The 24015-nt window shown below is 49.2% G+C and overlaps 1 protein-coding gene across 1 annotated transcript in view; it reads left to right on the top strand.

Moving 5' to 3' along the window:
- The window catches only part of LOC140480726 (disintegrin and metalloproteinase domain-containing protein 12-like), a 545040-nt gene that overhangs the window by 255743 nt on the left and 265282 nt on the right, over window positions 1–24015 (top strand). Inside the window, exons 16-17 of the mRNA XM_072576009.1 lie at window positions 1027–1219; window positions 16919–16996. Coding sequence (XP_072432110.1) covers window positions 1027–1219; window positions 16919–16996 — 271 coding nt within the window. The remainder of the gene's footprint in view (window positions 1–1026; window positions 1220–16918; window positions 16997–24015) is intronic.

Here is a 24015-nt window from a genome sequence, read left to right as displayed (position 1 = left end):
AAGCGCTTATTTCAAGGACCACGGAGTATAAGGGTAGGGGAGCCTTACTGCAACTGTACAAGGTGTTCATGAGACTACGTCTGGAATTCTGTGAGCAGTTTTATTTAGAGAAAAATATCATTTTATTGGAGGCAGTTCTGAGAAAGGCATTAGGATCATCCCTGATATGGAGGGATTGTTGTTGGTGTAAAGGCGAAGAAGGTTGGGACTCTACTCACTAGAGTTTTGAAGGTTGAGAGATGATCTCATTGAAAAACAGGATTCTGAAGTGGCTGGACAGGGTCAATACTGAGAGGATGTTTCCCCTCATGGGTGGCTCTGTCAGCGGAGGGTTTAGTTTCCGACTAAAGGAGCACCAATTTAAGACTGAGAGGAGGAGGAATTTCTTCTCTCAGATGGTTATGGGTCTTTGGAATTCCTTGCCACAGAGAGCTGTAATCGGGAAAGCTAATTGAATACTATGGTTTGTTGTGAGGGGAATTGAATGCAAGAGTAGAAAGGTTATGTTTCAGTTCAACATGGTTTTGGCAAATTGCCTTATCAGGAAAGGCTAGACAGGCTGGGCCTACATGCTCTGGAGTTCAGAAGAGTCAGAGGTGACTTGATTAAAGCGTTTAAGATCCTGAAGGGACTTGACTGGGTGGATATGGATGGGATATTTCTTCTGAGGATCGAATCTCAGTGAGGGGTTTGTCACTTGTTAAAACTGAGGGATCTACTGTTCAAATTAGAGATGAGGGAATCCTGTTTCTCCAAGGCTCATGAGTCCTTAGACCTCTCTTTCAGAAAGGCTGGTGGAAGCAGAGCCTTTGGATGTGACTGAGGTCAAGTGAGATAGATTTGTGCTCAGCAAAGACACTGAAAGATTATCAGGGATTAGTGAGAATGTGGATTATTATCTGAAAAGGCATAATATGTGATAGCTTTGAGCTGATTTATCCTGAGGAGGGACACACAAATTCACACAATACTGACTGCAGCCGCTCCTGTACACAAAACATATCATTGTTCTTCTCGTCCCTACAGGAATGTAAAGTGTGGGAAGATCCAATGTAATGGCGGAAATCCTTCTCCAATCCGAGGAGGGGATGTGAATACTTTTCATTCAAGCTTTGTTTTCCGTGGGGTGAAGTACGAATGCAGAGGAACTTTCTCCAGTTTACCTGATTCGGACATTCCAGATCTAATTCGAGAAGGAACCAGATGTGGCCTCAACAAGGTAATGGAATCACAGACAAGATGAGGAGGTGTTGAAACTGTAAATACTGGTGTGGACAATAAAAATTCCCACTTTGCACTGATCAGAACTGATGCAAGAATCCCAAAATGTCAATGACACCAATGTCGTGCATGAGCAGAAGTTGCTGATTGGTAAGACAGGGAGAATGGAAGTGTTTGAAAAGTGTACTGGTGTTACGAAAGGCTAGAGAGGAGAGAAAGATGAACATTAGGCAAGGTAGTCTGCCCTCAGGAGTGGCCTATTTAATGAGACAATAGTTAGGGAACCAGGAGACAAAAGTGCAAAGTATGGGAGGGTATGGAGGGAGTTCAGGGAGTGAGGCATTTTGGAGTGTTTTATGCACAGGACAAGGAGAAATGTTGATCAAGAAAGCCAATGGGATATTGTTCTTCCTGGTGAAGTTTGGAGACAAGAGCAGGAACTGGATAGCGCACAGATTGAAGAGCAGAATTTATTTACTCAGAGGGTTGTGAATATTACCAATTTTATATGCAGTTAGCATATGTAAGTTCAGTCTTAGATTTTATTTAAGGTAGAGACTGAGATTTCTGATATAATTAGGGCACAGGGTATTGGGTTGGGTAAAAATAAATCAGTCAGGGTCATGTTAAAAAGCAGAGCAAGCTCAATGGGCAAAATGTCATCTTCTGGATCCATTGTACTTGGTGGAAGTTGGGGTCAGTGAGGCACTGCCTGGCCAGCTGTGCCTGATAATTTACCGATTGACCAGCTTGCAGGATATGCACCGCCAGCTCTATTTCTGCTGCTTCCTTCTCAGGAGAGAGTCACTGCTTTCCCAGCTCTTCAAAGTCAATCAGATGCCAGTACGGCCTGATCCACAGGGACCAGCAGAGCACGCGACAATGAGGCAGCACACTCTCTCTGGACTGGACACTGCAATCAGGGAGCACACTCTCTCGAGACTGGACACTGCAATCAGAGAGCACACTCTCTCTGGACTGGACACTGCAATCAGGGAGCACACTCTCTCAGGACTGGACACTGCAATCAGGGAGCACACTCTGTCAGGACTGGACACTGCAATCAGGGAGCACAATCAGGGTGGAAGGTGAGCACCAGGGGCGTTCTGTCCTTGTTACGGTTGGAGAGGTGGGGTTTGAGGGCAGACGTGCGGGATGTGGACGAGATGCGTTGGAGGGCAGCTTTAACCACGTGGGAAGGGAAATTGCGGTCTCTAAAGAAGGAGGCCATCTGGTTGTGTTCTGTGGTGGAACTGGTCCTCCTGGGAGCAGGCGGAGGAGGAGAAATTGGGAATACGGGATGGCATTTTTGCAAGAGATAGGGTGGGAAGAGGTGTAATCCAGGTAGCTATGGGAGTTGGTGGGTTTGTAAAAACTGTCAGTGTCAAGTCGGTCGTCACTAATGGAGATGGAGAGGTCCAGGAAGGGGAGGGAAGTGTCAGAGATAGACCAGGTAAATTTAAGGTCAGGGTGGAATGTGTTGGTGAAGTTGATGAATTGCTCAACCTCCTCACGGGAAAGATGCCCTCCAACGCATCTCGTCCAGATCCCGCACCTCCGCCCTCAGACCCCACCCCTCCAACCGTAACAAGGACAGAACGCCCCTGGTGCTCACCTTCCACCCTACAAACCTTCACATCAACCAAATCATCCACCGACATTTCAGCCACCTCCAAAAAGACCCCACCACCAGGGATATATTTCCCTCCCCACCCCTTTCCGCCTTCCGCAAAGACCGTTCCCTCTGTAACTACCTGGTCAGGTCCACACCCCCCTACGACCCACCCTCCCATTCTGGCACTTACCCCTGCCACCGCAGGAACTGTAAAACCTGTGACCACACCTCCTCCCTCACCTCTATCCAAGGCCCTAAATGAGCCTTCCACATCCATCAAAGTTTTACCTGCACATCCACTAATATCATTTATTGTATCCGTTGCTCCCGATGTGGTCTCCTCTACATTGGGGAGACTGGGTGCCTCCTAGCAGAGCACTTTAGGGAACATCTCCGAGACACCCGCACCAATCAACCAAACCGCCCCGTGGCCCAACATTTCAACTCCCCCTCCCACTCTGCCGAGGACATGGAGGTCCTGGGCCTCCTTCACCGCCGCTCCCTCACCACCAGACGCCTGGAGGAAGAACGCCTCATCTTCCACCTCGGAACACTTCAACCCCAGGGCATCAATGTGGACTTCAACAGCTTCCTCATTTCCCCTTCCCCCACCTCATCCTAGTTTCAAACTTCCAGCTCAGCACTGTCCCCATGACTTGTCCGGACTTGTCCTACCTGCCTATCTCCTTTTCCACCTATCCACTCCACCCTCTCCTCCTTGACCTATCACCTTCATCTCCTCCCCCACTCACCCATTGTACTCTATGCTACTTTCTCCCCACCTCCACCCTCCTCTAGCTTATCTCCCCACACTTCAGGCCTTTATTCCAGATGAAGGGCTTTTGCCCGAAACGTCGATTTCGCTGCTCGTTGGATGCTGCCTGAACTGCTGTGCTCTTCCAGCACCACTAATCCAGTATTTGGCTTTCACCATCTGCAGTCATTATTTTTACCGCCCTCATTGCATTGTCCAGTCGTGAGAGAGTGTGCTCCCTGATTGCAGTGTCCAGTCCAGAGAGAGTATGCTCCTTCATTGCAGTGTCCAGTCTAGAGAGAGTGTGCTCCCTGATTGCAGTGTCCAGTCTAGAGAGAGTATGCTGCATTATTGCAGTATCCAGTCGTGAGAGAGTGTGCTCCCTGATTGCAGTGTCCAATCTTGAGAGGACGTGATCCCAGATTCTAGTGTCCAGTCCAGAGAGACTGTGCTGTCTAATTGCAGTATCCTGTCCATAGAGAATGTGCACAATGATTGCAGTGTCCAGACCAGAGAGAGTGTGCTCCTTCATTGCAGTGTCCAGTCTAGAGAGAGTATGTTGCATTATTGCAGGGTCTCGTCCAGAGAGAGTGTGCTCCCTGATTGCAGTGTCCAGTCCAGAGAGAGTGTGCTCCCTGATTGTAGTGTCCAGTCCAGACAGAGTGTGCTCCCTGATTGCAGTGTCCAGTCCAGAGAGAGTGTGCTCCCTGATTGCAGTGTCCAGTCCAGAGAGAGAGTGCTCCCTGATTACAATGTCCAGTCCAGACAGAGTGTGCTCCCTGATTGCAGTGTCCAGTCCAGAGAGAGTGTGCTCCCTGATTGCAGTGTCCAGTCCAGAGAGAGTGTGCTCCCTGATTGCAGTGTCCAGTCCAGAGAGAGTGTGCTCCCTGATTGCAGTGTCCAGTCCAGAGAGAGTGTGCTCCCTGATTGCAGTGTCCAGTCCAGAGAGAGTGTGCTCCCTGATTGCAGTGTCCAGTCCCGAGAGAGTGTGCTCCCTGATTGCAGTGTCCAGTCCAGAGAGAGTGTGCTCCCTGATTTCAGTGTCCAGTCTAGAGAGGGTGTGCTCCCTGATTGCAGTGTTCAGTCCAGAGAGAGTGTGCTCCCTGATTTCAGTGTCCAGTCTCGAGAGAGTGTGCTCCCTGATTGTAGTGTCCAGTCCAGAGAGAGTGTGCTCCCTGATTGTAGTGTCCAGTCCAGACAGAGTGTGCTCCCTGATTGCAGTGTCCAGTCCAGAGAGAGTGTGCTCCCTGATTGCAGTGTCCAGTCTCGAGAGAGTGTGCTCCCTGATTGCAGTGTCCAGTCTAGAGAGAGTGTGCTCCCTGATTGTAGTGTCCAGTCCAGAGAGAGTGTGCTCCCTGATTGTAGTGTCCAGTCCAGAGAGAGTGTGCTCCCTGATTGCAGTGTCCAGTCCAGAGAGAGTGTGCTCCCTGATTGTAGTGTCCAGTCCAGACAGAGTGTGCTCCCTGATTGTAGTGTCCAGTCCAGAGAGAGTGTGCTCCCTGATTGTAGTGTCCAGTCCAGACAGAGTGTGCTCCCTGATTGCAGTGTCCAGTCCCGAGAGAGTGTGCTCCCTGATTGCAGTGTCCCGTCCCGAGAGAGTGTGCTCCCTGATTGCAGTGTCCAGTCCAGAGAGAGTGTGCTCCCTGATTGTAGTGTCCAGTCCAGAGAGAGTGTGCTCCCTGATTGTAGTGTCCAGTCCAGAGAGAGTGTGCTCCCTGATTGTAGTGTCCAGTCCAGACAGAGTGTGCTCCCTGATTGTAGTGTCCAGTCTCGAGAGAGTGTCCTCCCTGATTGCAGTGTCCAGTCCAGAGAGAGTGTGCTCCCTGATTGCAGTGTCCAGTCTCGAGAGAGTGTGCTCCCTGATTGCAGCGTCCAGTCCCGAGAGAGTGTCCTCCCTGATTGCAGTGTCCTGTCCCGAGAGAGTGTCCTCCCTGATTGCAGTGTCCAGTCCAGAGAGAGTGTGCTCCCTGATTGTAGTGTCCAGTCCAGAGAGAGTGTGCTCCTTCATTACAGTGTCCAGTCTAGAGAGAGTGTGCTCCCTGATTGCATTGTCCAGTCTCGAGAGAGTGTGCTCCCTGATTGCAGCGTCCAGTCCCGAGAGAGTGTCCTCCCTGATTGCAGTGTCCAGTCCCGAGAGAGTGTCCTCCCTGATTGCAGTGTCCAGTCCAGAGAGAGTGTGCTCCCTGATTGCAGTGTCCAGTCCAGACAGAGTGTGCTCCCTGATTGCAGTGTCCAGTCCAGAGAGAGTGTGCTCCCTGATTGCAGTGTCCAGTCTCGAGAGAGTGTCCTCCCTGATTGCAGTGTCCAGTCCAGAGAGAGTGTGCTCCCTGAATGCAGTGTCCAGTCTCGAGAGAGTGTGCTCCCTGATTGCAGTGTCCAGTCTCGAGAGAGTGTCCTCCCTGATTGCAGTGTCCAGTCCAGAGAGAGTGTGCTCCCTGATTGCAGTGTCCAGTCTCGGGAGAGTGTGCTCCCTGATTGCAGTGTCCAGTCTAGAGAGAGTGTGCTCCCTGATTGCAGTGTCCAGTCTAGAGAGAGTGTGCTCCCTGATTGCAGTGTCCAGTCCAGAGAGAGTGTGCTCCCTGATTGCAGTGTCCAGTCTCGAGAGAGTGTGCTCCCTGATTGCAGTGTCCAGTCCCGAGAGAGTGTGCTCCCTGATTGCAGTGTCCAGTCCAGAGAGAGTGTGCTCCCTGATTGCAGTGTCCAGTCTAGAGAGAGTGTGCTCCCTGATTGTAGTGTCCAGTCCAGAGAGAGTGTGCTCCCTGATTGCAGTGTCCAGTCCAGACAGAGTGTGCTCCCTGATTGCAGTGTCCAGTCTAGAGAGAGTGTGCTCCCTGATTGTAGTGTCCAGTCTAGAGAGAGTGTGCTCCCTGATTGCAGTGTCCAGTCCCGAGAGAGTGTGCTCCCTGATTGCAGTGTCCAGTCCAGAGAGAGTGTGCTCCCTGATTGCAGTGTCCAGTCTAGAGAGAGTGTGCTCCCTGATTGTAGTGTCCAGTCCAGAGAGAGTGTGCTCCCTGATTGCAGTGTCCAGTCCAGACAGAGTGTGCTCCCTGATTGCAGTGTCCAGTCTAGAGAGAGTCTGCTCCCTGATTGCAGTGTCCAGTCCCGAGAGAGTGTGCTCCCTGATTGCAGTGTCCAGTCCAGAGAGATTGGGCTCCCTGATTGCAGTGTTCAGTCCAAGAGAGTGTGCTGAGTTATTACAGTGTCCAGACCAGAGAGCGTGCACCTTGATTGCAGTGACCAGCTCAGAGAGAGAGTGCTCCCTGATTTCAGTGTCCAGTCCAGACAGAGTGTGCTCCCTGATTGCAGTGTCCAGTCCACAGAGAGTGTGCTCCCTGATTGCAGTGTCCAGTCTAGAGAGCGTGGTCCCTGATTGCAGTGTCCAGTCTAGAGAGAGTGTGCTCCCTGATTGCAGTGTCCAGTCCCGAGAGAGTGTGCACCCTGATTGCAGTGTCCAGTCTAGAGAGAGTGTGCTCCCTGATTGCAGTGTCCAGTCTAGAGAGAGTGTGCTCCCTGATTGCAGTGTCCAGTCTAGAGAGAGTGTGCTCCCTGATTGCAGTGTCCAGTCCCGAGAGAGTGTGCTCCCTGATTGCAGTGTCCAGTCCAGAGAGAGTGTGCTCCCTGAATGCAGTGTCCAGTCCAGAGATAGTGTGCTTCGTTATTGCAGTGTCTAGTCCCGAGAAAGTGTGCTCCCTGATTGTAGTGTCCAGTCCAGAGAGTGTGTGCTCCTTCATTGCAGTGTCCAGTCTAGAGAGAGTGTGCTCCCTGATTTCACTGTCCAGTCCAGAGAGAGCATGATCCCTGATTGCAGTGTCCAGTCTAGAGAGAGTGTGCTCCCTGATTGCAGTGACCAGTCCAGTGAGATTGTGATCCCTGATTGCAGTGTCCAGTCTGGAGAGAGTGTGCTCCCTGATTACAGTGTCCAGTCCCGAGAGAGTGTGCTCCCTAATTGCAGTGTCCAGTCTAGAGAGAGTGTGCTCCCTGATTGCAGTGACCAGTCCAGTGAGATTGTGATCCCTGATTACAGTGACCAGTCCAGAGAGAGTGTGCTCCCTGATTGCAGTGTCCAGTCTAGAGAGAGTGTGCTCCTTCATTGCAGTGTCAAGTCCAGAGAGAGTGGGGCTTACCTCGACACTGTCCTATCCCCCCCTAGTCCAGGAACTCCCAACATACGTTCGAGACACCACCCACGCCCTCCACCTCCTCCAAGACTTCCGTTTCCCCGGCCCCCAACGCCTTATCTTCACCATGGATATCCAATCCCTCTACACCTCCATTCGCCATGACCAGGGCCTCCAAGCCCTCCGTTTTTTCCTCTCCAGACGTCCCCAACAGTCCCCTTCCACTGACACTCTCATTCGTTTGGCCGAACTGGTCCTCACCCTTAACAATTTCACCTTTGAATCCTCCCACTTCCTCCAGACCAAAGGGGTAGCCATGGGCACACGTATGGGCCCCAGCTATGCCTGTCTCTTTGTTGGCTACGTAGAGCAGTTGATCTTCCGTAATTACACCGGCACCACTCCCCACCTCTTCCTCCGCGACATTGATGACTGCATTGGCGCCACCTCGTCCTCCTGCGAGGAGGTTGAGCAATTCATCAACTTCACCAACACATTCCACCCTGACCTTAAATTTACCTGGACCATCTCTGACACCTCCCTCCCCTTCCTGGACCTCTCCATCGCCATTAATGACGACCGACTTGACACTGACATAGTTTACAAACCCACCGACTCCCACAGCTACCTGGATTACACCTCTTCCCACCCTACCTCCTGCAAAAATGCCATCCCGTATTCCCAATTCCTCCGCCTCCGCTGGATCTGCTCCCAGGAGGACCGGTTCCACCACAGAACACACCAGATGGCCTCCTTCCTTAGAGACTGCAATTTCCCTTCCCACGTGGTTAAAGATGCCCTCCAATGCATCTCGTCCACATCCCGCATCTCCGCCCTCAGACTCCATCCCTCCAACCGTAACAAGGACAGATCCGCCCTGGTGCTCACCTTCCACCCTCCCAACCTTCGCATAAACCAAATCATCTGCCGACATTTCTGCCACCTCGAAACAGACCCCACCACCAAGGATATATTTTCCTCCCCACCCCTTTCCGCCTTCCGCAAAGACCCTTCCCTCCGTGACTACCTGGTCAGGTCCACGCCCCCCTACAACCCACCCTCCAATCCTGGCACTTTCCCCTGCCATTGCAGGAACTGTAAAACCTGTGCCCACACCTCCTCCCTCACCTCTATCCAAGGCCCTAAAGGAGCCTTCCACATCCATCAAGGTTTTACTTGCACATCCACTAATATCATTTATTGTATCCACCTTCATCCACTCCCCCACTCACCCATTGTACTCTATGCTAATATTTCCCCACCCCCACCCTCCTCTAGCTTATCTCTCCATGCTTCAGGCTCACTGCCTTTATTCCTGATGACGGGCTTTTGCCTGAAACGTCAATTTCGAAGCTCCTCGGATGCTGCCTGAACTGCTGAGCTCTTCCAGCACCACTAATCCAGAATCTGGTTTCCAGCATCTGCAGTCATTGTTTTTACCTCCCTGATTGCCGTGTCCAGTCCAGAGAGAGTGTGCTCCCTGATTGGATTCTCCAGACCTGAGATAGCGTGGTCCCTGTTTGCAGTGTCCAGTCCTGAGAGAGTGTGCTCCCTGATTGTAGTGTCCAGTCCAGAGAGAGTGTGCACCCTGATTGGATTCTCCAGACCTGAGATAGCGTGGTCCCTGTTTGCAGTGTCCAGTCCTGAGAGAGTGTGCTCCCTGATTGTAGTGTCCAGTCCAGAGAGAGTGTGCTCCCTGATTGGATTCTCCAGACCTGAGATAGCGTGCTCCCTGATTGCAGTGTCCAGTCGTGAGAGAGTGTGCTCCCTGATTGCAGTGTCCAGTCCAGAGAGAGTGTGCTCCCTGATTGCAGTGTCCAGTCCAGAGAGAGTGTGCTCCCTGATTGCAGTGTCCAGTCCAGAGAGAGTATGCTCCTTCATTTCAGTGTCCAGTCCAGAGAGAGTGTGCTCCCTGATTGCAGTGTCCAGTCCAGAGAGAGTATGCTCCTTCATTTCAGTGTCCAGTCCAGAGAGAGTGGGCTCCCTGATTGCAGTGTCCAGTCGAAGAGAGTGTGCTGAGTTATTGTAGTGTCCAATCCAGAGAGCGTGCACCTTGATTGCAGTGACCAGCTCAGAGTGAGAGAGTGCTCCCTTATTTCAGTGTCCAGTCCCGAGAGAGTGTGCTGCCTGAATGCAGTGTCCTGTCCAGAGACAGTGTGCTTTGTTATTGCCGTGTCCAGTCCCGAGAGAGTGTGCTCCCTGATTGCAGTGTCCAGTCCAGAGAGTGTGTGCTCCTTCATTGCAGTGACATAGTTTACAAACCCACCGACTCCCACAGCTACCTGGATTACACCTCTTCCCACCCTAACTCCTGCAAAAATGCCATCCCGTATTCCCAATTCCTCCGCCTCCGCCGGATCTGCTCCCAGGAGGACCGGTTCCACCACAGAACACACCAGATGGCCTCCTTCCTTAGAGACTGCAATTTCCCTTCCCACGTGTCCAGTCCTGAGAGAGTGGGGATTACCTCGACACTGTCCTATCCCACCTAGTCCAGGAACTCCCAACATACGTTCGAGACACCACCCACATCCTCCACCTCCTCCAAGACTTCCGTTTCCCTAGCCCCCAAGGCCACATCTTCACCACGGATATCCAATCCCTCTACACCTCCATCCGCCATGACCAGGGCTTCCAAGCCCTCTGTTTTTTCCTCTCCAGACGTCCCCAACAGAACCCTTCCACCGACACTCTCATTCGTTTCCCGAACTGATCCTCACCCTTAACAATTTCACCTTTGAATCCTCCCACTTCCTCCAGACCAAAGGGGTAGCCATGGGCACACGTATGGGCCCCAGCTATACCTGTCTCTTTGTTGGCTATGTAGAACAGTTGATCTTCCGTAATTACACCGGCCCCACTCCCCACCTCTTCCTCCGCTACATTGATGACTGCATTGGCGTCACCTCGTACTCCCGCGAGGAGGTTGAGCAATTCATCAACTTCACGAACACATTCCATCCTGACCTTAAATTTACCTGGACCATCTCTGACACCTCCCTCCCCTTCCTGGACCTCTCCATCTCCATTAATGACGACCGACTTAACACTGACATATTTTACAAACCCACCGACTCCCACAGCTACCTGGATTACACCTCTTCCCACCTACCTCTTGCAAAAATGCCATCCCGTATTCCCAATTCCTCCGCCTCCGCCGGATCTCCTCCCAGGAGGACCAGTTCCACCACAGAACACACCAGATGGCCTCCTGCTTTAGAGACTGCAATTTCCCTTCCCATGTGGTTAAAGATGCCCTCCAATGCATCTCGTCCACATCCCGCACCTCCGTCCTCAGACCCCACCCCTCCAACCGTAACAAGGACAGAACGCCCCTGGTGCTCACCTTCCACCCTCCCAACCTTCACATAAATCAAATCTTCTGCCGACATTTCCGCCACCTCCAAACAGACCCCACCACCAGGGATATATTTCCTTCCCCACCCCATTCTGCCTTCCGCAAAGACCGTTCCCTCCGTGACTACCTGGTCAGGTCCACGCCCCCCTACAACCCACCCCCCAATCCTGGGACTTTCCCCTGCCACCGCAGGAACTGTAAAACCTATGCCCACACCTCCTCCCACACCTCTATCCAAGGCCCTAAAGGAGCCTTCCACATCCATCAAAGTTTTACATACACATCCACTAATATCATTTATTGTATCCGTTGCTTCCGATGCGGTCTCCTCTACATTGGGGAGACTGGGCGCCACCTAGCAGAGCACTTTAGGTAACATCTCCGAGACACCCGCACCAATCAACCACACCGCCCCATGGCCCAACATTTCAACTCCCCCTCCCACTCTGCCGAGGGCATGGAGGTCCTGGGCCTCCTTCACCGCCGCTCCCTCACCACCAGACGCCTGGAGGAAGAACGCCTCATCTTCCGCCTCGGAACACTTCAACCCCAGGGCATCAATGTGGACTTCAACAGTTTCCTCATTTCCCCTTCACCCTCCTCACCCTAGTTCAAAACTTCCAGCTCAGCACTGTCCCCATGACTTGTCCGGACTTGTCCTACCTGCCTATCTCCTTTTCCACCTATCCACTCCACCCTCTCCTCCCTGATCTATCACCTTCATCCACTCCCCCAGTCACCCATTGTACTCTATGCTAATTTTTCCCCACCCCGACCCTCCTCTAGCTTATCTCTCCACCCTTCAGGCTCACTGCCTTTATTCCTGATGAAGGGCTTTTGCCCGAAACGTCGATTTCGCTGCTCCTCGGATGCTGCCTGAACTGCTGAGCTCTTCCAGCACCACTAATCCAGAATCTGGTTTCCAGCATCTGCAGTCATTGTTTTTACCTCCCTGATTGTAATGTCCAGTCTCGAGAGAGTGTGCTCTGTCATTGTAGTGTCCAGTCCAGAGAGAGTGTCCTCCCTGATTACAATGTCCAGTCCAGAGAGAGTGTGCTCCCTGATTGCAGTGTCCAGTCCAGAGAGAGTGTGCTCCCTGATTGCAGTGTCCAGTCCAGAGAGAGTGTGCTCCCTGATTGCAGTGTCCAGTCCCGAGAGAGTGTGCTCCCTGATTGCAGTGTCCAGTCCGCAGAGAGTGTGCTCCCTGATTGCAGTGTCCAGTCTAGAGAGAGTGTGCTCCCTGATTGCAGTGTCCAGTCCCGAGAGAGTGTGCTCCCTGATTGCAGTGTCCAGTCCCGAGAGAGTGTGCTCCCTGATTGCAGTGTCCAGTCCGCAGAGAGTGTGCTCCCTGATTGCAGTGTCCAGTCTAGAGAGAGTGTGCTCCCTGATTGCAGTGTCCAGTCCCGAGAGAGTGTGCTCCCTGATTGAAATGTCCTGTTGTGAGATTGTGTGATTCCTGATTTTAGTGTCCAGTCCCGAGAGAGTGTCCTCCCTGATTACAATGTCCAGTCCAGAGAGAGTGTGCTCCCTGATTGCAGTGTCCAGTCCAGAGAGAGTGTGCTCCCTGATTGCAGTGTCCAGTCCAGAGAGAGTGTGCTCCCTGATTGCAGTGTCCAGTCCAGAGAGAGTGTGCTCCCTGATTGCAGTGTCCAGTCCATAGAGAGCGTGATCCCTGATTGCTAGGTCCCGGAATGGTTCTTGAATGTTCTAAGGTTTTTAGGTTTTAAAGGGTGAGGCTGTAGGGAGGGTAGCGTGTGTGATTTAAAGGGGTGGTGGAGTGGCATTTCGAACCACGGATTATATCACAGCCGCAGTAAGGGAGCTCGACGAGAATGGTTTGTCTGTTGAGACAGTATGGTTGGAAGTCTGGAAAAGTTAAGGAGCAGTCTCTTTATTGGCTGTTTTTTATACACCCTCCAATAACAACAGAGACACAGAGGAGCAGATTGGGAGGCTGATTTTGGGAAGGTGCAAAAGTTACTGGTTTCTTGTCATGGGTGACTTTAACTTCCCCAACATTGTTTGGAACCAACTTAGGTGAAATAGCTTGGATGGAGCTGTTTTTGTCAGGTGTGTCCGGGAAAGTTGCCTGACTCAGTATATAGATTGGCTGACTGGAGGGGAGGCCATATTGGATTTGGTGCTTGACAACAAACCAGGTCAGGTGTCAGATCTCTCTGTGGGAGAGCATTTTGGTGACAGTGATAATAGCTCCCTGACCTTTACTATCGTCATGGAGAGGGGTAGGAGCAGGTGATATGGTAAAGTTTTTAATTGGGGGAGGGGGAATTACAATGCTATTAGACAGGAACTGGGGCGCCTAAACAGGGAACAGATGTTCTCAGGAAAATGCACAACAGAAAAGTCGGGGTTGTTTAGGGAGCACTTGCTGATAGAGCTGGATGGGTTTGTCCCACCGAGCCAAGGAAGGTATGGTTGGGTGACAAGGGATGTGGAACATCAAATCAAGAGGAAGAAGTAAGCTTACTTAAGGTTGAGGAGGCAGGAATCAGACAAGGCTCTAGAAGGTTACAAGGCAGACGGGAAGGAACTGAAGAATGGACTGAGGAGATCTAGGAGGAGGCATGAGAAAGCTTTAGCAGCTAGGGTTAAGGAAAACCCGTGAGGAACAAGAAGGTGGCCAGTGAGAGGATAGGGCTGATCAGGGATAGTGAAGGGAACTTGTGCCTGGAGTCAGATGATGTAGGGGAGGTCCTTAATGAATACTTTGTTTCAGTATTCACTACTGAGAGGGACCTTGACGTTTGTGAGGAAAGCATGAAACAGACTGATGTACTAGGTTGATGTTAGGAAGTGGGATGTGCTTAAAACTTTGAAAAACATAAGGATAGGTAAGTCCCTCAGGGTAGACGTGATATACCCTAGGTTACTACAGGGAGCGAGGGAAGAGATTGCTACACCTTTGGCCTCATTTCCCCTCCCCCCCCCCCACCTTACCCCAGTTCCAACCTTCTAGCTCGGCACCATCTCCTTGAACTGTCCCATCTATGCATCTTTCTTCGCAACTATCGGCACCACCCTCCTCTCTGACCTATCACCTTTACCCCCACCTCCATCCACCTATTGCGCTCTCAGCTACCTTCCCCCACAGCCCCACCTCCTCCCATTTATCTCTACACCCCGAGTCTCTCAGCCTCATTCCTGATGAAGGGCTGCTGCCCAAAATGTCAATTTTCCTGCTCCTCGGATGCTGCCTGACCTGCTGTGTTTTTCCAGCACCAGTCTCTTGACAATGATCTTTGTGTCCTCACTGTCCACTGGAGTAGTGCCAGATGATTGGAGGGTGGCAAACGTTATTCCCTTGTTCAAGAAAGGGAATAGGACAAATCCTGAGAATTACAGACCAGTCAGTCTTATGGCTGTAGTGGGCAAATTATTGGAGAGGATTCTGAGGGACAGGATTTATGATTATTTGGAAAACCAGTTTGATTAGAGATAGTCACATGGCTTTGTGAGGGGCAGATCATGCCTCACGAACGTTATTGAATTCTTTGAGGATGTGACCAAACACATTGATGAAGGTAGAGCAGTGGATGTTGTCGACATGGATTTTAGCAAGGCATTTGATAAGATTCCCCATGGTAGGCTCATTCAGAAGGTAAGGAGACATGGGATACAGGGAAACCAGTCTGTCTGGATACAGAACTGGCTGGCCCAAAGAAGACAGACGGTGGTAGTAGATGGAAAATATTCAGACTGGAGCTCGGTGGCCGGAAGTGTTCCACAGGGATCTGTTCTGGGACCTCTGCTCTTTGTAATTTTGATGAATGATGAGGAAGTTGAAGAGTGGGTTAGTAAGTTTGCCAATTACATGAAGGTTAGTGGAGTTGTGAATAGTGTGGAGGGCTGTTGTAAGTTACAACAGGACATTGACAGGATGCAGAACTGGGCTGATAAGTGGCAGATGGAGTTTAACCTGGAAAAGTGTGAACTAATTCATTTTGGAAGATCGAATCTGAATGCAGAATACAGGGTTAAAGGCAGGATTCTTGGCAGTGTGGAGGAACAGAATGATCTTGATTCCTCAAAGTTACCACCCAGGTGGACAGTGCTGTTATGAAGGTATACAGTGTGTTAGGTTTCATTGGTAGGGGGATTGAGTTCCAGAGCCGCAATATCATGCTGCAACTCTACATAACACCGGTGCGGCCAGACTTGGATATTGTGTACAGTTCTGGTCACCATATTTTGGGAAGGATGTGGAAACATTGGAAAAGGTGCAGAGGGGATTTACCAGATATTGCCTGGTCTGGAGGGAAGGACTTATGAGGAAAGGCTGAGAGACTTGGGTCTGTTCTCATTGGAGAGAAGAAGGCTAAGAGGGGATTTGATAGAGACATACAAGATGATCAGAGGATTAGATTGGGTGGACAGTGAAAGACTTTTTCCTAGGATGATGACATCAGCTTGTACGAGGGGGCACAGCTGCAAATTGAGGGATGATAGATTTAGACAGATGTCAGAGGCAGGTTCTTTACTCAGAGGGTAGTAAGGGCGTGGAATGCCCGACCTGCTAATGTAGTTAACTCAGCCACATTAGGGAGATTTAAACAATCCTTGGATAAGCACATGGATGATGATGGGATAGTGTAGGGGGACGAGCGGAGAATAGTTCACAGGTCGGCACAACATGCACTATATTGTTCTATGAATCTAAGAAAATTTGAAGGATCTAGGACTTTTCTCATTGGAGAGGTGACGTGATCAAGGTGCACAAGATGATGAGAGACATAGATAGAGTGGATAGCCAGAGATTTTTCTAGGGCAGAAATCGGCATCACAAGGGGTCATAATTTGAAGGTGATTGGAGGAAAGTATCGGGGAGATGTCAGAGGTATGTTCTTTGCACAAAGAGTGGAATGCACTGCCAGCAGTGGGAGTAGAGTCAGATACATTAGGGACATTTAAACAACTCTTGGATTTGCACATGGATGATAGTAACATGAAGGACATGTCAGTTAGTTTGATCTAAGAGGAGGATCAAAAGTCGGCACAACATCAAGGTCTGAAAGGCCTGTACTGTGCTATACTGTTGTATGATAAACCTGTGCCCTCTAGCTCTAGACTCCCGCACCCCAGGGAAAAGAGCTTGTCTATTTATCCTATCCATGCCCCTCATGATTTTATAGACCTCTATAAGGTCACCCCTCAGCCTCCAACACTCCAGGGAAAACAGCCCCAGCCTGTTCAGCCTCTCCCTGTAGCTCAGATCCTCCAACCCTGGCAACATCCTTGTAAATCTTTTCTGAACCCTTTCAGGTTTCACAACATCTTTCCGATAGGAAGGAGACCAGAATTGCACGCAATATTCCAACAGTGGCCTCACCAATGTCCTGTACAGCTGCAACATGACCTCCCAACTCCTGTACTCAATACTCTGACCAATAAAGGAAAGCATACAAAATGCCTTCTTCACTATCCTATCTACCTGCGACTCCACTTTCAAGGAGCTATGAACCTGCACTCCAAGGTCTCTTTGTTCAGCAACATTCCCTAGGACCTTACCATTAAGTGTATAAGTTCTGCTCTAATTTGCCTTTCCAAAATGCAGCACCTCACATTTATCTGAATTAAACTCCATCTGCCACTTCTCAGCCCATTGGCCAATTTAATTAAGATCCTGTTGTAATCTGAGGTAACCTTTGCTGTGCACTACACCTCCAATTTTGGTGTTTTCTGCAAATGTTTGCAGAAAATTAAACATTTGCCCATGAAGCTGAATCCTGAAGAAGTGAGCGGTTGAATCACTTGCATTCTCAGTTGGGTCATTGTTCCAATCAGATGTCAGGCTGTGTATTGTGACCTGCTTTTCTCTCTGTCTGGTTTGTCAGGCCTGCTATGATCGAAAGTGTCAGGATATATCTGTATTCAAAGTCAAGGAATGTGACCTCACCTGCAATAACAATGGGGTAGGAAATTCTTTAACCAATACATTGATTCAGATCAAATAGGAAATTGATGTCTTGATCTTCATTATTATGTTCAACCTTTATAGCTTACTGGTTTGCTCTCAAATGGAACGCTTCATATCAGTAAAGTGTCTTAACAGTTACTTCTTTGAAGAGCTTATGCCCGAAATGTCGACTCTCCTGCTCCTCGGATACTGCCTGACCTGCTGTGCTTTTCCAGCACCACACTGATCAACTGTTACCCTCTGTGTCTCCATTGATGACTCAGATTTCACACTTTACTGTCATGGCTTTGTCACATGAGTGCACCCAGCTTGATCATTCATTTTGTACAGTCTCCCTCTCCCCCTTCATTAAATCAGCAATATGCAATATCCAATGAAAACATTCCAAAATAAGTGAATCTGACAAAGACAGCAACCAACAGCTCCATTGACAAAATAAAAATATCTTGCACAGAAGTCACGCATTTTCTCGGGATATGACTCCTAAATTTCAACTGAGTTCAAGAATTCTTCCCTTAAGTTATCACCAACCAAGATCAACCAACCAACTCACCAAAGATACTGAAGGTGTTTTGTGGTACTGAGTAGTAAATGTTTTGAAGTATTTGTTTATTTTAAAGTAGTACCAGACAATTTTCTGATTCAGTATGTGGATGTACCTACTTGAGAAGGTGCAAAACTTGACCTACTCTTGGAAAATAAGGCAGGGCAGGTGACTGACGTGTCGGTGGAGAAGCACTTTGGGGCCAGAGACCATAATTCTATTCGTTTTAAAATCGTGATGGAAAAGGATAGACCAGATCTAAAAGTTGAAGTTCTAAATTGGAGAAAGGCCAATTTTGACGGTATTAGGCAAGAACTTTCAAAAGCTGATTGGAGGCAGATGTTCGCAGGTAAAGGGACGGCTGCCTTTGGGAAGCCTTCAGAAATGAGATAACAAGAATCCAAAGAAAGTATATTCCTGTCAGGGTGAAAGGGAAAGCTGGTAGGTATAGGGAATACTGGATTAGTGGTGCTGGAAGAGCACAGCAGTTCAGGCAGCATCCAAGGAGCTTCGAAATCGACGTTTCGGGCAAAAGCCCTTCATCAGGAATAAAGATGACCAAAGAAGTTGAGGGTTTGGTTAAGAAAAAGAAGGAAGCATATGTAAGGTATCAACAGGATAGATCGAGTGAATCCTTAGAAGAGTATAAAGGCAGTAAGGAGTATACTTAAGAGGGAAATCAGGAGGGCAAAAGGCGGACATGAGATAGATTTGGCAAATAGAATTACGGAGAATCCAAAGGGTTTTTACCAATAAATTAAGGACAGAAGGGTAACTAGGGAGGGAATAGGGCCCCTCAAAGATCAGCAAGGCGGCCTTTGTGTGGAGCCACAGAAAGTGGGGGAGATACTAAATGAATATTTTGCATCAGTATTTACTGTGGAAAAGGATATGGAAGATATAGACTGTAGGGAAATAGATGGTGACATCTTGCAAAATGTCCAGATTACAGAGGAGGAAGTGCTGGATGTCTTGAAATGGTTAAAGGTGGATAAATCCCCAGGACCTGATCAGGTGTACCTGAGAACTCTGTGGGAAGCTAGAGAAGTGATTGCTGGGCCTCTTGCTGAGATATTTGTATCATCGATAGTCACAAGTGAGGTGCCAGAAGACTGGAAGTTGGCAAAGGTGGTGCCACTGTTTAAGAAGGGTGGTAAGGACAAGACAGGGAACTATAGACCGGTGAGCCTGACCTCGGTGATGGGCAAGTTGTTGGAGGGAATCCTGAGGGACAGGATTTACATGTATTTGGAAAGGTAAGGACTGATTAGGGATAGTCAACATGGCTTTGTGGGTGGGAAATCATGTCTCACAAACTTGATTGAGTTTTTTGAAGAAGTAACAAAGAGGATTGATGAGGGCAGAGCAGTAGTTGTGATCTGTATGGACTTCAGTAAGGCGTTCAACAAGGTTCCCCATGGGAGACTGATTAGCAAGATTAGATCTCATGGAATAAAGAGAGAACTAGCCATTTGGATATAGAACTGACTCAAAGGTAGAAGACAGAGGGTGGTGGTTGAGGGTTGTTTTTCAGACTGGAGGCCTGTGACCAGTGGAGTGCCACAAGGATCGGTGCTGGGCCCTCTACTTTTTGTCATTTACATAAATGATTTGGATGTGAGCATAAGAGGTACAGTTAGTAAGTTTGCAGATGACACCAAAATTGGAGGTGTAGTGGACAGCGAAGAGGGTTACCTCAGATTACAACAGGATCTTGACCAGGTGGGCCAATGGGCTGAGAAGTGGCAGATGGAGTTTAATTCAGATAAATGTGAGGTGCTGCATTTTGGGAAAGCAAATCTGAGCAGGACTTATGCACTTAATGGTAAGGTCCTAGGGAGTGTTGCTAAATAAAGAGACCTTGGAGTGCAGGTTCATAGCTCCTTGAAAGTAGAGTTGCAGGTAGATAGGATAGTGAAGAAGGTGTTTGGTATGCTTTCCTTTATTGGTCAGAGTATTGAGTACAGGAGTTGGGAGGTCATGTTGTAGCTATACAGGACATTGGTTAGGCCACTGTTGGAATATTGCGTACAATTCTGGTCTCCTTCCTATCGGAAAGATGTCGTGAAACTTGAAAGGGTTCAGAAAAGATTTACAAGGATGTTGCCAGGGTTGGAGGATCTGAGCTATAGGGAGAGGCTGAATAGGCTGGGGCTGTTTTCCCTGGAGTGTCGGAGGCTGAGGGGTGACCTTATAGAGGTTTACAAAATTATGAGGGGCATGGATAGGATAAATAGACAAAGTCTTTTCCCTGGGGTCGGGGAGTCCAGAACTAGAGGGCATAGGTTTAGGGTGAGAGGGGAAAGATATAAAAGAGATCTAAAGGGCAACTTTTTCACTCAGAGGGTGGTACGTGTATGGAATGAGCTGCCAGAGGATGTGGTGGAGGCTGGTACAATTGCAACATTTAAGAGGCATTTGGATGGGGACATGAATAGAGAAGGTTTGGAGGGACATGGGCCGGGTGCTGGCAGGTGGGACTAGATTGGGTTGGGATATCTGGTCAGCATGGACAGGTTGGACCGAAGGGTCTGTTTCCGTGCTGTACATCTCTATGACTCTTTGACTCTAAATCAAAGAGCATATCAAAAAGCTTTGTGTGGAGTATATAACGGAACCTTGTTGCTGGAAACCTGAAATATAAACAACTAAGAAAGAAATAAAAGAGTGAACAAAATATCAAGTGCCCCACACTAACAAAATCAACAACAAAATATTTATCAATATCAAATGGAGTAATGAAGGAAGCTGACAATTAAATATTGCCAACCCCTCAGAACTAATGAGTGTAACAGGTTTTTTTCATTTCAAAAACATACTTTATTCATAGAAATAAATCTTTGGTACATGTACAGTCGATGAAGTCATCCAGATGTATACTGCCTTTACTTACAGAGAACAAATTGAATTGTTGATGTTCACCATTTCCTATGTTTACATGGTATCCAAATTGAACAGACCAAGACCCTATAGCAATAATGTAAGTGATCTGTAGCTAATGCCAAAAATTGATTTATATTTGAATGCATTTGACATCATTGACGATTACAAAACACTAGTGCGGCTGCACTTGGAATAGTGTGTACGGTTCTGGTCGCCCCATTACAGGAAGAATGTGGAAGCATTGGAAAAGGTGCAGAGGAGATTTACCAGGATGTTGCCTGGTCTGGAGGGAAGGTCTAATGAGGAAAGGCTGAGAGACTTGGGTCTGTTCTCATTGGAGAGGAGAAGGTTAAGAGGGGAATTGATAGAGACATACAAGATGGTCAGAGGATTAGATAGGATAGACAGTGAGAGTCTTTTTCCAAGGATGATGACATCAGCTTGTACAAGGGGGCATAACTACAAATTGAGGGATGATTGATTCAAGACAGATGTCAGAGGCAGGTTCCTTACTCAGAGAGTGGTAAGGGTGTGGAATGCCCTACCTGCCAATGTAGTCAACTCAGCCACATTAGGGAGATTGTTTAAATCCTTGGATAAGCACATGGATGATGATGGGATAGTGTAGGGAGATGGGCTTAGATTAATTTACAGGTCGGTGCAAAATTGAGGGTTGAAGGGCCTGTTCTGCACTGTATTGTTCAATGTTCTATTGAGCTGAGGCATCAGCAGGCCCAATAACTGAATGGACCCCCATTTCTCCGGTAGAAGGGCCTTTCCTCGTGGTCTTTTCCCATGGCCCCAAGCTTCTGCACATAGCCCTGGATCTTGGAATGTGCCAGTATGCAACACACAGTCAGCTTCAGCTGGAAGGCCAGCAATTTCGGGCAGACTAACGAACGTCTTTCACTGAATTGATGGTCGTCCACGTGCAGTCGATGTTTGTTTCAGTGTGCTTCCCGGGGAACAGGCCTGAGAGCACAGAGTCCCGTGTCACAGAGCTGCTCAGGATGAACCTCAACAAATACCACAACATTCCTGTGCAGAAGGAGGTGTGTGACACTTTGAGGGCAGCGTGCGGTGGTGCAGAGAGTCTGGGCATATGCAAAGGATCTCACAGGCAGAGGCCTTCTCACCACTAGCCAAGCCATGTCCTGGTGCTTGTTTGAAAGTTCTGGTATTGATGCATTCTGCCAAATAACTTTGACAGTCTGCTCAGGGAACCACCCAACAGGATCCGCCATCTCCTTTTCCCGAAGGGTCTCAAGGACACTTGGTGCTGACCACTTCATGATGGACTTGAGGTCAAAGGTGTTTGCCTTCACAGATTTCTTCACAAAGGACAGATGATACAGAATGGTCCAACTACTCGGAGCGTTCCACTGCAGCGAGGTCAGGCCCATCCTTTGCAACACCAGGGACAGGTAGAACGTCAGTACATAGCGACACTTAGTGTTTGTCTACCAGGAATCCATACACAGCTTGATGCGGCCACACACAAAGGGTGAAAGTATCGTTGGGTGTGTTTTCTCCCCCTTTGTCCTGATCTTTGTTTGTGACGTCCATCAGAAACCATCCATCTTCAATCTCCACATGAAGTGGAAGATGGCCTGGGTGACTGCAGAATCGCAGGTTCAGGGAGTAGAGCAGACCTCGGCCATGGACTACAACACTAAGAGTACCTCTCTTTGGATGACCAGGCTTTTACCCTCTATGGAGACCAATTGTTGCTCCCAGTTTCTGCCTCACTTTGGTGACATGCTCCTCCCAAGTCTTGGCGCACACCCAGCCCCTCCAAACCAAATACCCAGCACCTTCAGCTGGTCTGTCCTGATGGTCAAAGGGATAGGGGATTGGTCAGCCCAGTTTCTGAAGAGCATGGACTCGCTCTTACCTCGATATCCTTTGGCCCCCAAGGCCAGTTCGGACTGGTCACAGATGAACACGAGTCTGTTCACGGGCAGCAGATCCGAGCAGAAAACGGTGATGTCACCCATGTACAGGGAGGCCTTAACCTGTAGGCCCTCATTGCCAGTCACCCCTTTCAGGCTCGCATCCTTCCTGATGGACTCGGCAAATGGCTCTATGCAGCACACAAACAAGGCAGGAGAGAGAGAGAGAGAGGGCAGCCCTGCCTGACTCCAGATCTGACTGGGAAGCTATCTGATTGAGACTGCACTGATAATGTTGGTGTAGAGCAGTCAGATCCAATTGCAGATTTCATCCCCAAAGCCCATTTTGGAGAGAACATCTCTCATGTATGTATGAAATATCCTGTCAAAGGCTTTCTCCTGGTCCAGGATGATAAGGCAGGTGTCCAACCCTCTGTCCTGCACATAGGCAATTGTATCCCTGAGGAGTGCGAGACTCTGAGAGATCTTCTTGCCCGGTACAGCACAGGTTTGGTCAGGGTGAATCATCGACCCCAGAGCAGACCTGACCCGGTTGGCGATTACCTTTGACAGCATTTTGTAATCCGCATTTAACAGTGAGATTGGTCTCCAATTTCTGATTTCCTCCCTCTCCCCCTTCCGCTTGTAGATGAGAGTGATGATGCCTTTCCTCATGGATTCACTCATGGTACCTGCCTGAAGCATACTGACATACACCTCCAGCAGGTCCTGGCCAATCAAGTCCCACAGAGCAGAATAGAACTTGACTGTAAGTCATTGCTTCCGGGAGATTTATTCTGTTCAAAGGACCCGAGAGCCTTGGTTAGCTCGTCCAGGCATAGTGCCTGATCAGGCCTCGCCGTGTGCTGTCATCTAAGACCTCTGTGATAGAGGACAGAAACAACTAGAAGGCCGCACTCTCTGTGGGCTTCATGTCATACGACTGGCACAGAAGAATTTGCTGATCCTCAGGATGTCAACCTGAGATGATGTTACTGAGCCATCTTCTTCCTTCAGGCTGCTGAGCACAGAGCTCTCTCTGTCCACCCTCTGGAAGAAGAATCGTGAGCATGTCTCGTCCTGCTCCATGGAGTGGACCCTGGACCGCAAGATTATTTTGGAGGCTTCTGAGGCAGAGAGCGAGACTTGCTGGCCCTTCACCTCCTTGAGATCCTCCGTGACATTGACCCCCATCATCTGCAGCAGGAGCAAGTTCTGCGTACTTTCTTAGAGTCTGGACAGTTTTCCCTGCCTCTCTCTCACCTCCTGAACACCTTTGAGGATGAAGAAGCTATTGATGTTCCCTTTTACTGTTTCCCACCAGTCCACTGGATCCTCAAAGAGGGGCTTCATGGTTCTCCAACCTGTGTAATCCCTCTTGAGCTCCTCAATGTGTTCTGGGATCGCGAGAATCCAGTTCAGCTTCTACATTCCCTTACCAGCCCACTGCTCATCCTGTAGGTGACAGTCGGCCAGCAGGAGGCAGTGGTCAGACAAAAACCCTGGCTTGATGTCAGTGGATCTGACTGAGAACGTTTGTGGACACAAACAGGTAATCTATCCTTGAGCGGATAGACCCGTCTGCCCGTGACCAGGTGTATCTACGCTGCACTCCGTCTGTAGGGGTGCTGAAGACATTGAGCAGCTTGGCATCTTTTACCGTTTCCATCAGGACTCTAGGCGTGGCATACAGTT

This window comes from Chiloscyllium punctatum, chromosome 1 (assembly GCF_047496795.1).
Source record: "Chiloscyllium punctatum isolate Juve2018m chromosome 1, sChiPun1.3, whole genome shotgun sequence".
Classification (NCBI taxonomy): domain Eukaryota; kingdom Metazoa; phylum Chordata; class Chondrichthyes; order Orectolobiformes; family Hemiscylliidae; genus Chiloscyllium; species Chiloscyllium punctatum.
This window is presented reverse-complemented; position numbering and strand designations above follow the sequence as displayed.